This window comes from Myxocyprinus asiaticus, chromosome 19 (genome assembly GCF_019703515.2).
Source record: "Myxocyprinus asiaticus isolate MX2 ecotype Aquarium Trade chromosome 19, UBuf_Myxa_2, whole genome shotgun sequence".
Classification (NCBI taxonomy): Eukaryota; Metazoa; Chordata; class Actinopteri; order Cypriniformes; family Catostomidae; genus Myxocyprinus; species Myxocyprinus asiaticus.
This window is the reverse complement of record NC_059362.1, coordinates 9,341,706-9,357,951: the sequence shown is the minus strand read 5'-3', so window position 1 is coordinate 9,357,951 and position 16,246 is coordinate 9,341,706. Positions and strand designations below refer to the sequence as shown.

Genomic DNA, 16,246 nt, shown 5'->3' with positions numbered 1-16,246 from the left:
TATTCATTTACTTTAAGTATTCTGTTATTTTGTGACAAAAAATAATTTTGCTATTATCATTCTGCACTGCTAGGGAAGAGGATTTCAGAGATTAATTGACTGAGATTGTGAGACTGCAGTCAGTATTAAACTTGTGATGATCTTGTACCTGAAGCATGTTCATCCATTCAGCTATTAGTAGCCTATCTGTTCTCGATGGATCTTCCGTGATCCTTCCCGCGCTGTCAAGTGGAGCGGCACAACATCAGTTTTGTCTCTCAGAGGATACTCTCTCATTTGTTTGAGTGTGAGATGATAAAATACAGACTGCGTCCGCTATAATACGGAATGCAATTTTGATCCTTTAAGTACCGGATGTTACGGACTGTTGGCAATTGTTATGCGACACATGATGAAAGTTTGTCAATCAACATGAGGACCTAACCTGCCCAATTTTTGACCGGCCCAGCGGGAATTCTCCCGATCTTCCCTATTGCTACTCCGTCCCTGTGACTTAGAGTGTTTACTCCGGACTTGAGAAACGAGACCCAGCCAAGTTTTGTTTTACCTTGAATGTAACTGTCTACTTGAAAATAAATGTAATAAATGAGACACAGTCAAACACTTAATATCAGAGTATTCAATAAATAAAACAGAAGATAAGAATGCAAGCTTGCATACTAATGCTAATGCTAACTGTCCGATTCCTGACTGCTTAATGTAAACAAAGTACAGAATGCTAGTGTTGTAGATTTAAGATTAAATGTAATGTCACTCGGTATTTATACAAGTGTACAAGAGATCAAAATATTTTACTAATGGGCCAAGATGGCAACAGAAGAACACTTACAAATGGAAGAAAGAGCCAGGTAAACATAAGCCTGCAATTAGACTTTACTGTAGCCTTTCGCTGACCATCAATCTACAGTATATTACTTCACTAGTATGACAACGGGAAAGATATCCTTAATAATCTATTAAACTTGAAATACTACACTAAACTTTACAAGGTATTAAGTAATATTCTTTCTCCCACTGCATCGGCAGACAAACTGTGTGTTTTGATCTGGTGTCTCCCCAATATGGTGATGACACGTGTCGTGACATCATCAGAATACTATCTATAGCAGATCTGGAACTTCATTCCTCCCTGTAAGCATTAACAGTTTGCAGCTAGTAAATTCTTAGACACAGGATCTAGGGCTGTGGGGTATGCTGAAGGTGCTGGTTGAAGGGCTCAGGAAGTGCTCATTGACTGCTCAGCAAGAGCAGTGGCTGCAGCATCAGATGACACTGAAGCATTGGCAGGAGAGTTCGCTAGACTGGCATCGTCTCCATCTTTAAATTGATCAGTTTCATCTTCATTCTTCAACTCCTCCACTTCTTCCACATTGTCTAGTGTGGCTTGCCAGTACTCACTGTCATCCTTGGTGTGTTTGCCTTGCACTTTCTTTATATAAGAGTCCCTTCCTTGTGATGCTAGTTTGTACATGATAGGGAAGAGGATGGAAGTGAAGATTGATGTGCCAAATGCCAGGTACATCAACAATGGCTGTTTCTGCACCTGCCCCAGTAAGAAGCCCAATAGGGCTGGCAGGGCCATCTCACCGAGGGCTGCACCCACTACAAACACTGCAGCTGACCGCCCTGTCACTGTTGTGTACTGCTCCATCCATGAAATCCCACTGGGAAAGATGGTAGACATGGAGACACCATAGAGGCCTGTGCAAGTCCAGAGCACAGGGTAATTTCTGCTAAAAAGCATCAGTAGGAGAGAGGAAACTGTAGAACACACTAGACTCAACAGGATCAGGGTGCCTGGCCGCAGACAAGTCGCAAAGAAGATGGCCAGACCACGACCAGCTGCGAACGTTCCCCAGAAGAGTGAGTTCAGCCCTGCTGCCTGAGGTTCCTCCATACCAGTGTAGTCCTTTGCATAGGTGAAAATAAAGGAGCCATATGCTACTTCACCTCCAACATAGAAGAAAAAGAACATGGACAGCAGGAATACGAGAGTGTTGTGGTGTTTGGAGAACAGTGGCTTTCCTGAGGCCGTCTTTACTCGTTTAGAGGTGGGGGTACCACGGAAGTACAGGATGAAAAATATTAGTGACACTAAAAAAACAAAAGCACCAATCACAATGTAAGCCCACATGGATGATATAAAATTGCTTGTAGGATGGGAAAATGAAAGGATGGTGTTGGAGGAGTTGTCAGACGATGGAGGAGCATAAGTGGTGGAATTCATGTGGGGATCTTTCTTGTGGCCAAACACCAGCTTGGCTATGATCGGGGAGGCAAACGCTCCAGCAGCAAAGCTGAAGTGGAGAGCCTGCATGTAAGGCCCAGCCTGCTCTCTCCACGTGTCCAATATCAGAACATTACCACCTGTTAATAGCAAGAGACTCAGAATTACAGAAGCATTTTTAAAAGTTTTATTGATACTTCAATCTATTTCTCACAACAGGACTCACTCTGTCACAATTTATCATACACTCACATAGCACTTTTTTAGGAACACCTGTACACCTATGTATTCTTGCAATTATCTAATCAGCCAATTGTGTGGCAGCAGTGCAATGCATAAAATCATGCAGATACAGGTCAGGAGCTTCAGTTAATGTTCACATCAACCATCAGAATGGGGAAAGAATACGATCTCAGTGATTTCGACCGTGGCATGATTGTTGGTGCCAGACTGGCTCGTTTATGTATTTCTGTAACTTCTGATCTCTTGGGATTTTCACGCATAACAGTATTTTGAGTTTACTCAGAATTGTGCCAAAAACAAAAAACATCCAGTGAGCGGCAGTTCTACAGATGAAGATGCCTTGTTGATGAGAGAGGTCAATGGAGAATGGCTAGACTGGTTTGAGCTGACAGAAAGACTATGGTAACTCAGATAACCACTCCGTACAATTGGGCAAAATAATTGCGAATGGGCAATAACCACAGAAGACCACATCATGTTGTATTTCTGTCAGCCAAGAACAGAAAGGCTCACCAAAACTGGACAGTTGAAGACTGGAAAAATGCAGCCTGGTCTAAGGAATCTCGATTTCTGCTGAGGCACACAGATGGGGTCAGAATGTGGCACCAACAGCATGAATTCATGGACCCAACCTGCCTTGTGTCAACATTCCAGGTTGGTGGTGGTGGTGTGATGGTGTGGGGAATGTTTTCTTGGCACACTTTAGGCCCCTTTATACCAACCAATCATCACTCGAATGCCACAACCTGTTTGAGAATTGTTGCTGACCATGTGCATCCCTACATGGCCACAATTTACCCACCTTCTATTGTCTACTTCCAGCATAATAATGCACCATGCTATAAAGCAATAGTCATCTCAAACTGGTTTCATGAACATGACAACGAGTTCACTGTTCTTCAGTGGCCTTTCCAGTCACTGGATCTGAATCCAGTAGAACACCTTTGAGATGTGGTAGAATGGGAGATTTACAGCATGAATGTGCAGCTGACAAATCTGCAGAAATTGCGTGATGCAATCATGTCAACATGGTCTAGAATCTCAAAGGAATGTTTCAAACATCTTGTGGAATCCATGCCATGAAAAATTTAGGCTGTTTTGAGAGCAAAGGGAGGCCCTACCCAGTACAAGTATTGTGTTCCAAATAAAGTTCTCAGTGAGTGTATTTGAAACATGATTTTTTAATGCCTCTACATCATCGACATGACAAATACTTTGCTGAAAAACCTGTTGTATGCAATAGAAAATGTCTACTTTTATACTGTGATGCACAAGTTTTGTTGAAATCTATGCTGATTTTGATAAAGTGATATTTCAAAATGAGTATTTGAAGTAACCTGTGCTTGGTGAAAATTTCATACATTATTTTATAGACAGATTAGGTTTATCTCTCAATCATCATTACATTACATTCACACCCACCACAATAAAAACACTGAACTTTGAAAATACTTACATATCATTTTTATAAGATATACAGTATTTAAAGTGCTATGAGAAGTCTCTGATAATCAATGTACCCCTCAAAACCACAACGTAATCAATCTCAAAATTAAAAATAAGCTCCCTCTTTGACACGTTTGTGTTTAGTTGTCAGGTAATTGACAATGGATTTCGAATTAAGTGAAAAGTCACATCATGCGTGATCACTACTGATCATCGTTTTCATGATCGATCATTGTTGCCATGTCTGAGTACTCGTGCCCATCCCTAATATTTAAATGTATTTTTATGTCATTATAAAAATCTCATTGTTTTACATTTCAAGCTATAATGATGTCATCTTATTATTACCTCCTGAGACCCAGAAAAAAAAAAAAGGTTTTACAATGTCGCTTTTTTAAACGTTGATATAGTGTTTGGTGCATAAAAAGCATATGAAATATTTGATTTGATGTGTGGAATTGTAATGTCATACATTTCTATAGACCAAGGAGAGGAAGTTGTTATTGCTAAACTCACAAACATTTGGTATCTCAAGGTATCCTCCAAGAATACCCCAAGATTTACTACTGTGGCATATATGGGCTAAGAGAAACTTAAAAACGTCCTATACAAAAATTAATTTCTGGGTCTCAAGAGGATAATGCCCTTTAAAGCCTGATGTGTGAAATATAATACAAAAATAAGAGATTGTTATTTTTTTGTTTTGTCTGTTGGTTTAAAAAACAGCTCCATTAAAAAAATTCTGCCAGTCGAGGAGTCACATGATGCCATGCGAGGAGCGGACTTTGATACGGCGAGCTCTGCGCACTTTGCTAGTTTTTAATTAGTTTTATGTCATAAACCGGTGAGATTCGATACACCCTGCTACATATCTGTTCTTTGAAGTCAGCATGGCAAAGAATTCAAAATCCTCAGGCTCTAGAGATATTAAAAGACACCTATGTGCTCAAGCAGATACCTCAGACAGGCCCGCAGACCAGGGACTCAAGTTTGGACGGTGCGGCGGGAGCAATTCAGTGCCAACTGGCGAGCATGTCTGTGATGCTGATGAAAGTTGTTGCTGACTTAGAGGATCTTGCTGTAATACGTTGATCGATTACTGTGATGAAAACGAAATTCTCTGAGATGGTTACAAGATTGGGGGATGTCGAGAGATGGATCAATTATCTGGAGTCATCGGAGAGGGAATTAGCTGCTAATCCGCTAGCGACCAAGATAGACTTGGAACGCGTTTGGGAAAAGTTGGAGGATTTGGAGAATCGTAATCAGCGAAATAACGTCTGAATTGTTGGAATTCCTGAGCATGAAGAAGGAAGAGATATGGTGAAATTCCTAGACGAGCTCTTCCCGAGTCTGCTCGACATAAAAGTCCATAAGCTGGAAATCGAGAGAGCTCTCAGAGTCCCGGCTCACAGATCCGCTGAGGGAGACAGGCCCCGATCAGTTCTGGCCAAATTTCTGAGATCATCCGATAAAGATCTTGTGTTGCGTGAGGCGAGGAGCAAATGAAAGCTTTCTTGGAAGAATCACAGCATTTTCTTGTTCCCAGATTTTGCAAATTCAACAAGAGAGAAACATGATCAAGGAATGCAAGAAACTCTTACATCAACGGAAGATCGCTTTTGCTCTGATGTTCCCAGCCAAATTGAGAATAGATACTAAGGATAGCCGCAAAATATTTACATGCCCACAGCAAGCATTGTCTTTCATAGAGACAATGGCATGAGTAAACCATTTGGTGATTTTCATATGGCCCCCAAGTGAGCTCATCTCGCTGAACATACACTTGACTGTTTGAGGAAGCTGGGTACCTTTTTTGTTTCTTTTTGTGTTGGTTCCACCTAGCAGCTGGAGTTTGTTTTGTGTAGTAACACTCCTTCAAGAAACATTTGCGTCGACGAAGGGTCGCTTTTACACTGAAGTTCCCGGTCAAAATATTTACATGCCCACAACAAGCGACGTCTTTCATAAAATCAATGGACTGAGGAAATCATGGTGTGTTTCTTACGTGCCTCCAAGTGGGCTTGTCTTGCTGAACATACACATGATCGTCCGAGGAAGCTGGGCGCCTTTTTTGTTTCTTTTTGTGCTAGTTCCGCCTAGCGGCTGGAGTTTGTTTTGTGGAATAACACTCCTTTGGGACAGTTGTGGATAAATCTGCTCGTTCTTTATACTTATGCCTCCTATTGGATGGAGTTTGTTGCGTGGAGTATTTTTTGCAGGACATTGGAATGATTAAGTCATCTCCTGCATTCATGAAACAGCCGGCTCACTGAACATTCGTATGACTGTCCAAAGAAACTGAACGGCTTTATTATTTATTTATTTTTTGTGTGCTGGTCCCGCTAGCGGCTGGAGTTTGTTTTGTGGAGGAACACACCTTCAAGACAGTTTTGTGAATGAATCTACACGTTCTTTGTGATTATTCTGCCTATTGGCTGGAGTGTGTTTTATAGATTATTTTCTGTTATGTAATTCTGTCTCAAAAAATTTGTACAGAAGCACCGGACTTGAGCAATCTGACGGCAAAGTTGTCGCGGGGACTCTCGTAGGCGTACATGGACTTTTTGAGTTTAGAGGGATGGATGCCGGTTGGCGCTGTCGTGCACGGGGTTAATGTGTACGTTTTTCTTTTTTCTGTTTGTCTGGTTCTGGGGTAAGTTCGGGATCTGACTGTGGCACTAATGTTGGAATGTGGTATTTATCATTTTATTTTTGACACACAATCTATTTTTTCCAATATGTCAAAATGTAAAATGTTAATATGAGAGAATTGTCTCTCTCCATGTGGAATGTGAATGGGCTGGGGCACCCCATAAAAAGAAGGAAGGTTATTTATTTTCTTAAACATAAGAAATATGATATAGTGTTTCTTCAAGAAACACATTTTCACACAAATTTGGGAAGATATGGGGTGGACATGTTTTCTTTAGTGCTGGCTCAAGTAAGAGCAGGGGAGTCATTGCACTGATAAGTAAACATTTACAATTCAAATGTCTCAAACAGATTAAAGATAAATTAGGGGTCATTATTGTTTTAGCAGAAATTCAGGGGCAAAGGTTGATTTTGGCTAATATTTACGCACCTAACGCTGATGATCAGGACTTTTTTATAGATCTTGAAGGGATGTTGCAAGCCCCTGGCACCCCTCATGATATAATATTGGGAGGAGACTTTAATCTATAATCTAAACAAACACACACCCCAGTGGCCCGACATCAAACCAACAATGACACACAAAGTAAACAATAAATCAACAGACAGTATTAAAAAAAACAATAAGAATGCACACACACATTCAATATTACCCATCTCCCTCCACTGTCTCCCCCCAAGAGCCCTCCACAAAATCCAAATACCTACCCCATTTTAAATAATCCCATGTTGCCCAGCCTTCTACAAACCATCCCCTCAAAAGCCGCCACCCTGCCCAACTCTGCGCACCATTCCAGAAACGTGCTCCAGCTGATTTCCATCCCCTAAGGATGACCTGCCTTCCGATCATGACACCAGTCAGGACCCAACTCTTCATGAACCCATCTCCTACATCAATGACCGTCCCATCGCCTACAACACAGAGCCTGGGGCAAAATGAAACCTGAGCATCCAACACATCACAAATAAAATTCTGAACCCTCAACCAAAATTCTTGAATTTTTACACATCCCCAAAAAACGTGGGTTGTGTTCCCATCTTCTGATTGGCATCGCCAGCAGGTGGGTGTGTCTTTGAGACCAAGTCTATACAATCTAGAGGGGGTCAAATAGAATCAATGTAAAATCTTAAATTGCATCAGACACACCCATGCATCTCTAGATGTAGACTTGATGTTTTTTAGAATCCTAGCCCACACTCCCTCCTCCAATACCAAGTTTAAATCTTTCTCACATACTCTCTTGACAGAAGTTAAAGCTCCGTCACCCAGACTCTGAATTAACAGGGAATAATACACTGATGCCTCATGACCTTTTATGGAATAAATGCCCAAATTAAACACTGGACATTTTTGTCCATACCGAGTGCAAATGTGAGATAACGGGGTGTAACTTAACTTCTCCGATTAGTTTGATAGAAGGGCTTTGCAGTGGCGAAATAGGGGCAAGAACTTCCTGTTCAATACAAAACCAGGGAGGGGCTCTCTCAGGTGGAAGCGACCAATGAGCCAAATGTCTGAGACCGAACACATAATAATAAAACAAAATCTTGGGTAGGCCTAGCACACCTTTGTCAATTGGCCTATGTAATTTATTGAAATGTAATCTGGGACGCTTACCATTCCAAATGAAGGACTTCGCTATGCTATCAAATTGGTTGAAATAAGAGAGGGGGATATCTACAGGGAGAGACTGTAACAGGTAGTTACATTTTGGAATACAATTCATTTTATTAACATTACCCTTCCCAATCATAGATAAATATAATGAAGCCCACCTGCCCACATCGCTCAAAAACCTTTTTATTAAGGGATCAAAATTAACTTAGACAAATTTGCTGGGAATAAAATGCCCAAATACTTAATGCCTTGTTTGGGCCACTGGAAGGCGCCCGGCTGGAAAGCTGTTACTGGGCAGTATGCTGTCAGAGCCAAAGCTTCAGATTTAGACCAGTTGACTCTGTATCCCGAGAACTTAGAAAAGGAATGAATAATTCCATGGAGGCAAGGCATAGATCTAGTGGTATTGGAGACAAATAATAAAATATCATCTGCGTAAAGCAAAAGCTTATGCCCCATACCTCCCGCCACCACCCCTAGTAAATCATCTTCATTTTTATCGTGGCTGCTAATGGTTCCAGGGCAAGACAGAACAATAATGGGGAAAGAGGGCAACCCTGTCGGGTGCCCCTATCCAGATTAAAATAATCTGAAATTAATCCATTTTTTGTATCACCTCTACCGGATGTCTATAAAAAACTTAATCCATCCAATAAAGGTATTCCCGAACCTGTATATTTCCAAAATCTTAAAAAGATAATCCCATTCTACCATATCAAAAGCCTTTTCGCCGTGAAGTGAGATACCAGCGACTGGAGTCAGATCATTCGCCACTGACCACATGATATTGATGAGACGCCTAATGTTATCAGAAGAACTGCAGCCCTGAATAAACCCCACCTGATCTATATGTATAAGAGATGTCATAACTTAATCGGTTAACCAAACGTTTTGACAATATTTTAACATCTAGCTGTATCAGGGAAATTGGATGGTAACTCTTACACTCGCTTGGATCTTTGTCTTTTTTAAGAATCAGGCTGATCCGGGCTTGTGTCATGGTTGGCGGAAGCTTTCCATTCTTTAGTGATTCTGTATAAACTTCTAGCAAAAGTGAAGCCAGTTCTGTAGCCTAAGATCTAAAAATTCAGCAGCAAAACCATCTGGCCCCTGAGCCTTGCCTGTAGGTAGGGCCTTAATTACCTCGTCAAGCTCCTCCAAGGTTATCTCAGAATCAAGATAATTATTTTTGCTCCGTCGTGAGTTCTAATGGTTCCACAAAGTTTCTAATATCTTCATCGGTGGACAAAGATGTGGAACTATAAAGATCAAGATAGAAATCTTTCCAGCCGGGCGCCTTCCAGTGGCCCAAACAGGGTATTAAGTAATTGGGCATTTTATTCCCAGCAAATTTGTCTGATTTAGCTAGAGTTAATTTTGATCCCCTAATAAAAAGGTTTTCGAGCGATGTGGGCAGGTGGGCTTCATTACATTTATCTATTATTGGGAAGGCTAATTTTATTAAAATGAATTGTATTCCAAAATTTAACTACCTGCTACAATCTCTCTCTGTAGATGTCCCCCTCTCTTAGTTCAAGCAATTTGATAGCATAGCGAAGTCCTTCATTTGGAATGGTAAGCGTCCCAGATTACATTTCAATAAGTTACATAGGCCGATTGATAAAGGTGGGCTAGGCCTACCCATGATTTTGTTTTATTATTATGCATTCAGTCTCAGACATTTGGCTCATTGGTCACTTCCACCTGAGAGAGCCCCTCCCTGGTTTGGTATTGAACAGGAAGTTAAGTTACACCCTGTTATTTCGCATTTGCACTCGGTATGGACAAAAGTGTCCAGAGTGTTTAACTCAGACATTTATTTCAATGTTTCCTTGAGCATACCAAAATTATGTATTAATAAGTCCCCTTTCTGCTGGTCAGAGTGGATTGTGAGGGAGGTTAATACACTCTGTGATCTATGTGAGAATGGAGTGTTGAGATCTTTTGAAAATTTGGTTCAACATTTTGGGATCCCCAGATCTCAGTTTTATAGGTATTCCAACTGTGCCACCTCCTATGTACTATTTTTGGGAGTAGCATACACCCCCCTAAAGTGGCAGATACTCTGGGAGTGGTGATTACTGCTTTTGGAAAAGATCATGAGGCATCAGTGTATTACTCCCTGCTAATTCAGAGTCTGGGGAACAGAGCTTTAACTTCTATTAAGAGATTATGGGAGAAAGATTTCAACTTGGTATTGGAGGAAGGAGTGTGGGGGCTAGGATTCTTAAAAACATCAAGTCTGCATCTAGAGATGCAAGGGTGCATCTTATGCGATTCAAGATTTTATATAGATTTTATTGGACCTCCTCTAGATTGTATAGGCATGGCCTTAAAGACACACCCACCTGCTGGCGATGCCAATCGGAGGATGGAGACATGGCCCATATTTTTGGTGGTGTATTGAGATCCAGAAATTCTGTTTGAAGGTTCAGAATTTTGTGTGTGACGTGGTTTTGCCCCAGACTTTGTGTTTTGGGCGATGGGGCGGTCATCAATGTGGGAAATAGTCACATAGAGAATTGTGTTCTGACCTGTGTAATGATCACCAGGCAGATTATTTTGAGGGTTTGGAGGACAGCTGGTGCATCCCCATTTCCGGAGTGATGCACGGAGATGGGGAGGGTGGCGGCATTTGAAGAGGTGTTATTGGAAAGACGGGATAACTTAGATTTGTTAGTCTGGGAATGGGGCAATTATTTGGAGTTTTTGGAGGGCTCTCAGGGTGGGGTGTGGAGAGAGTAGTGTAGTTTTGGTTGAGTATGATTATTATATATATATATATATATATATATATATATATATATATATATATATATATATATATATATATTTTTTTTTTTTGTGTGTGTGTGTGTGTTTGTTTGCTTTTTTTTTCTGTATATCTACTCATGTGTGACCACAGGGATGTTTGATTTGTGTGCCCTTACCTGTATCTATAACTCCCATTGACATCCCCACACTGGATACCAGAGCGGTGAGCAGCCAAGCTTGTTTACAGAATGGAGTCCCACACATCCCAAATGCTGTGATCAACAATGAGAAGCCTGCATAGATAGTCAGCCATGAGCAACAATCCACTATGGGCAGAAATGTTTTATATTCCGTATTATATGTCATAATTAAAGGGGTCATATCCTGAGAAATCAAATTTTCCTTGATCTTTTGAAAATTATGATAACAACTGCATGTACCAGTAACCACTGTTTACAGTGTTCTGTAAAAAACATGCTATAGATTTCAGAACTCAAAACATCCTTCTCAAATTTATTGAATCTAAGCAACAAAAAAACATCTAGTTCCGAACTTTTCAACAAATAACTGTCCACATTTACACATCAGAAAATGAGGAGGTAGGATACAGTAAATTATTATTATTAATTATTGATAATATGACTATTATTTCTAAACAGCAGAAGAACTAACAATAAAAGTCAAATTTGGGAAAGTTCGCCAAATCTTGTTCTGTTCCTGGCTGTGTGTAACACCTGCTGCTCTGCATACCAATTCAAGGGATCCCAACATAAGAAAAAAGGGACTGAAGTTAATTTTTAACATAAATTTGATCTTAAAAGTTTGTGCTGGACCTGGCAGCAAACCCGCAAACTGTGTGTAAGTGCAGCAAAGAACTGTTACTTGTTTCAAATAAAAAAAGGGTGATTCTTCATAAAGAGGCAGAGAGAGGGTGGAAAATGCTAATAAAAACATAAATCATTACTGCTTTAGGTACAAAAACGTTGATCGACATTATAAGTAGACCTCAGGGAAAAAATAACATGACAAAAAGGCAGGGATATTGTCTCTGGGGCAACTAAGCAATTTACCAAAATTAAATATTAAAGGGATAGTTCACCCAAAAATGAAAATGATCTCATTATTTACTCACCCTCATGCCATCCCAGATGTGTATGACTTTCTTTCTTCTGCAGAACACAAATGAAGAATTTTAGAAGAATATCTCAGCTCTGTAGGTCCATACAATGCATGTGAATGGTGACCAGAACTTTCAAGCTCCAAAAATCACATAAAGGCAGCATAAAAGTAATCCATGTGGTTTAATATATGTCTTCTGAAGAGATGCAATCACTTTGGGTGAGAAACAGATCAATATTTCATTCCTTTTTTTACTATAAAGATTTATGGTAAAAAAAAAAAAAATTTTTTACAAATTTAAAAAAAAGGACTTAAATATTGATCTGTTTCGCAGCCACACCTATCACATTGCTTCTGAAGATATGGATTTAACCACTGGAGTCTTATGGATTACTTTTACGCTGCCTTTATATGAGTTTTGGAGCTTGAAAGGTCTGGTCACCATTCACTTTCACTGTATGGACCTTCAGAGCTGAAATATTCTTTTAAAAATCTTAATTTGTATTCTGCTGAAGAAAGAAAGTCATACACATCTGGGATGGCATGAGAGTGAGTAAATGATGACAGAATTTTCATTTTTGGATGAAATAACCTTTTAAAAATTTTTTTGTAATCTGGCCTTACCCAGCAATAGATAGGGATTCACTGAGTCAAATAGGATCCCTCCTAATAGAGAACCTCCAGCATATCCTGATGAACGACCCACAAAGATATAGGACAAATCACTGATGTTTTTGTTGACATTACTAGCCAGGTCTTCAAAGGTCGGGCCCAATACAGAGATGGCCATTCCCTGAAAATACACCAAATACATGCACTGTTTCTATATACAGTATATATATATATATATATAATTATTATTATTATTATAACCCCACACTAAACTTATCTGATGGTCTGATGTCACAAACATAACACATTTGGAAAACACACATTTAGTGATGACTGATATTTAAATAAACTGTCCCTATTGTTATTATCATTAATTATTATTATTATTATTTCAAATTATGTCTGTTTTGATAACTAAATAAATAATTGCTTTGCCAAAAACACTATCGTTTCTTAGAGTTCAAAGTTCAAAATATTTTAGAAATATGTCTTAGATTACGAGGTAACGTAAAAGTGAGTAACATCTGTAACTATCACATTTTAATATGTTTTCATAGATGCTAATAAACACACCAATATTCAGGGATGTTTGATATTATCTTAATAAAATACGTTCTGCAGGATTTTCCATGAAAATGTTGCAAAGTTATCCCATCTTTTTTCATATCCTATATTTGCACAGATCCCTACATAATGCACTAAACAAGCAAACTGAACATGGAGACCCACCAGCCCTAGAGTAGACGCGTAGAGCGCAAGGTTTACCAGCCATCGCCAAAATGTCCCGGTGTCGTTCTGGCCCCGTCCGGGTCGAACTATATCGACCTTTTCGGACCTTTCGGACTGGTTCCCCTCCAGAGCAAATCCTTTCCGCTTGTCGAAGAGCGTGTGCTCTTTCATGTGTCTCTATCGGTGCGAGTTCAGCGAAAAGAAGCGTCCGAGGCGCACAGCGCACATCTCGTGCTGTTCTGTCAAAAGAGGCGGATTCAATTAGAATGAATTGCGGCCGGTTTTTTTGCACGCGCTAACTGCGCTTTTTTAGCGCCCGATTCACTAAAGGATTTATGCAGATCAGGAAACGGCGCAAACGCGCCCACAAAATCGATGCTGAACGCAATTTGCACGCGCAATTCTGATCTTGCGGTCCGATTCTGAGCGCAATATAGCCAAGGATGCCGCAGACCACCGTATTTGACCCACCCTGACTGGACTGAACAGCATAACTTTGATCCGGACATTTGATTCATCTGTTAAACATGCAGAATGTGCGCTTGACAACACCACACATCTGGATATATGCCAGGTTAGATAAGGCCTACGGCTGAAATGATCGGTTGAAAATGTTCACAAACATATCTTTTAAATAAAATTCATTTTACAGCCCACTTTCATTTGGCGACAATAGCGCGATGTAAATTGCGCAGGGAAAATTGCATGGAGTTTTGTGAATGATGTGCAATATTTAATGAGCCTGATTTGCATTAAAGGAGGCGTGTTTGCGTGGAAAGGAATGACAATGACGTCATTTAAATATTGAAGACGCAGCGCAATTTCAGCGCTGATTGCGCCCGCTAAACGTGATTGCGGGTGGTTAGTGAATAAGACGCAGGTATTTGAAATACCACGCCCAAAAGTGGCGCAATTGTTCAGTGAATCTGCCCCAAAATGTGTATATTGTCATTTCTTTTTACGTCATAGAACCAGAGGTAACGAAATACAGCCACCGCCACCAATAAGGCAAGAACTAAGCTCTCCAGCAATACTAGCCTAATTGAGCAGGTAACAATACAGTAGGCTAAATGCAAAAATGCCAATAGCCTATTTGTGTGCAGTGTGTGTCCAAATTTTGGATATGGGTAATTGGGCTAGTGCAAATGAAGACTTGCATGTGTAACAGAGAGTAGGATCAAATAAAATATAGCCTACATGGTAAACAATAGCCTAGATAGGCTACAGTAGACAATGTACATTCAATAGGCTAGACACTGTAAAAAGTGGTAACCTGCTATTGTTACCTTAAAGGAATATTTCAGGTTTAATACAAGTTAAGCTCAGTCGACAGCATTTGTGGCATAATGCCGATTACCACAACAACTTTACTTAAAAAAAATAATAAAATAATAATAATACAAAAATGGAGGTTACAGTGAAACACTTCCAATGGGAGTGAATGGGGCCAATTTTTGGAAAGTTTAACCCTTGTGTGACCTTCGGGACATTTTTGTCTTTTTCATTTATGTTTTTTCGATCATTCTCGTGTTAATGCCAGCTGCATACATTTTGCGTAAAGGTGTGTATTTTTAAGGGAATTTTTATATTTCAACCTATAATATTATAATATTTCCTATAATACATTAATAATACACTGTGTACACAAAATAGTTACACTCAAGGACAAAAATGTCCCCATTGAAACTCATTAAAACTGCAATATTTGATCCCTGTGTCATTAAAGCATAAAATCATGAATTCTATGATATTATGCTTTCTTTCCGGAGCCCTGGCTTCAAAATTTAATTTTTTTTATATTTTTCACCAGATGGCACCATTTTTCCTCATGTTTAGCCTATGGAGCAAATGCATGCTTTTTTCCTATTTTCTGTTTGCTGTATTATAGAGCACTGCTGTGTGGGTGTGTTGGTATGGATGTCAGAATGTGTTTTGTATGTGTGTATTGAGAAATTGTGTATGTGTAAAAAAACAACAGTGGCATTATATAAACAAACTGGCATTTAAAGGGTTAAAATCCTGAAAATGAATGAATATTTGGTAGTTATGATCAAGACTGATGTTGGTTAAAAAACTTAACTCATTGAAAGTGGAAAATAATATTAATATATAATATTATTATGGCAGTTTTTTGACGTGGACATTTTTGTCCTGGACCTCTGAGTAACTTTTGTTTATTGATGCACAAGGGTTAAAGGCAGAAATGTGAAGCTTCTCTAAAAAAATAAAATAAAATTGATCATTTGATTGTAGAAACTTCATCCAGCGCTCTGTTTGTTCTGTGTTCTTAGGTATGTGCCTGTTTGGCCAATTCACTGAAAAGAATGACTCAAAAGAATAATACATTTTGTGAATCGGGCATCGCTAGTTCAGATTTTAAACAGGATTCAGAAATATTCTCAGAGAACTGAAAGCATAGCAGTTGTGCTATCAGGAAGACTCGTAGTAGTCAGGCACGTCGTTCTCTCATTCGTAATTTTGTTTAACCAATCATATCACACCTCTTGCTTTATAGGTCTGTGAACAGCCTCCCATACTGCTGCCTACAGTGTGCCTACGTGGCAACCTCCTCCACCCCTTCCACCGCCAGTTGAGTCCCTGTCCTAGGCTCCTTGCCCCTGCTGTCCTCCCAGCAGGTTTTAACGGTTCACTCAGGATTCTCTTTTTGACCGTCGGACAGGGGCTTACGCCAAAGGACTTTATTATATTATCTGTTTTATTAATATATAATAAACTTCTTAAATGCAGTGCTGTGCCGACTGTTTCTGGTAGAAATGTTTGCCATTTGGCACTTAGGGTACGCACGCTGTGGCTTATTACATTTGTGATACAGAACCCCAAAC

General features: G+C 39.7%; 2 protein-coding genes across 2 annotated transcripts in view; one reads left to right on the top strand and one right to left on the bottom strand.

Annotated features, from left to right (window-relative positions):
* Positions 1–16,246, top strand: part of LOC127456734 (RAC-alpha serine/threonine-protein kinase-like) — an 87,269-nt gene that overhangs the window by 1,941 nt on the left and 69,082 nt on the right. The window lies entirely within an intron of this gene.
* Positions 957–13,574, bottom strand: LOC127410466 (sodium-dependent glucose transporter 1-like). Its single transcript, XM_051645737.1, has 4 exons — positions 13,404–13,574; positions 12,687–12,855; positions 11,120–11,236; positions 957–2,367 (listed from the first exon to the last, which is right to left on the bottom strand). The coding sequence occupies exons 1-4, from the start codon at positions 13,572–13,574 to the stop codon at positions 1,217–1,219; spliced, it is 1,608 nt and encodes a 535-aa protein (XP_051501697.1). The 3' UTR covers positions 957–1,216.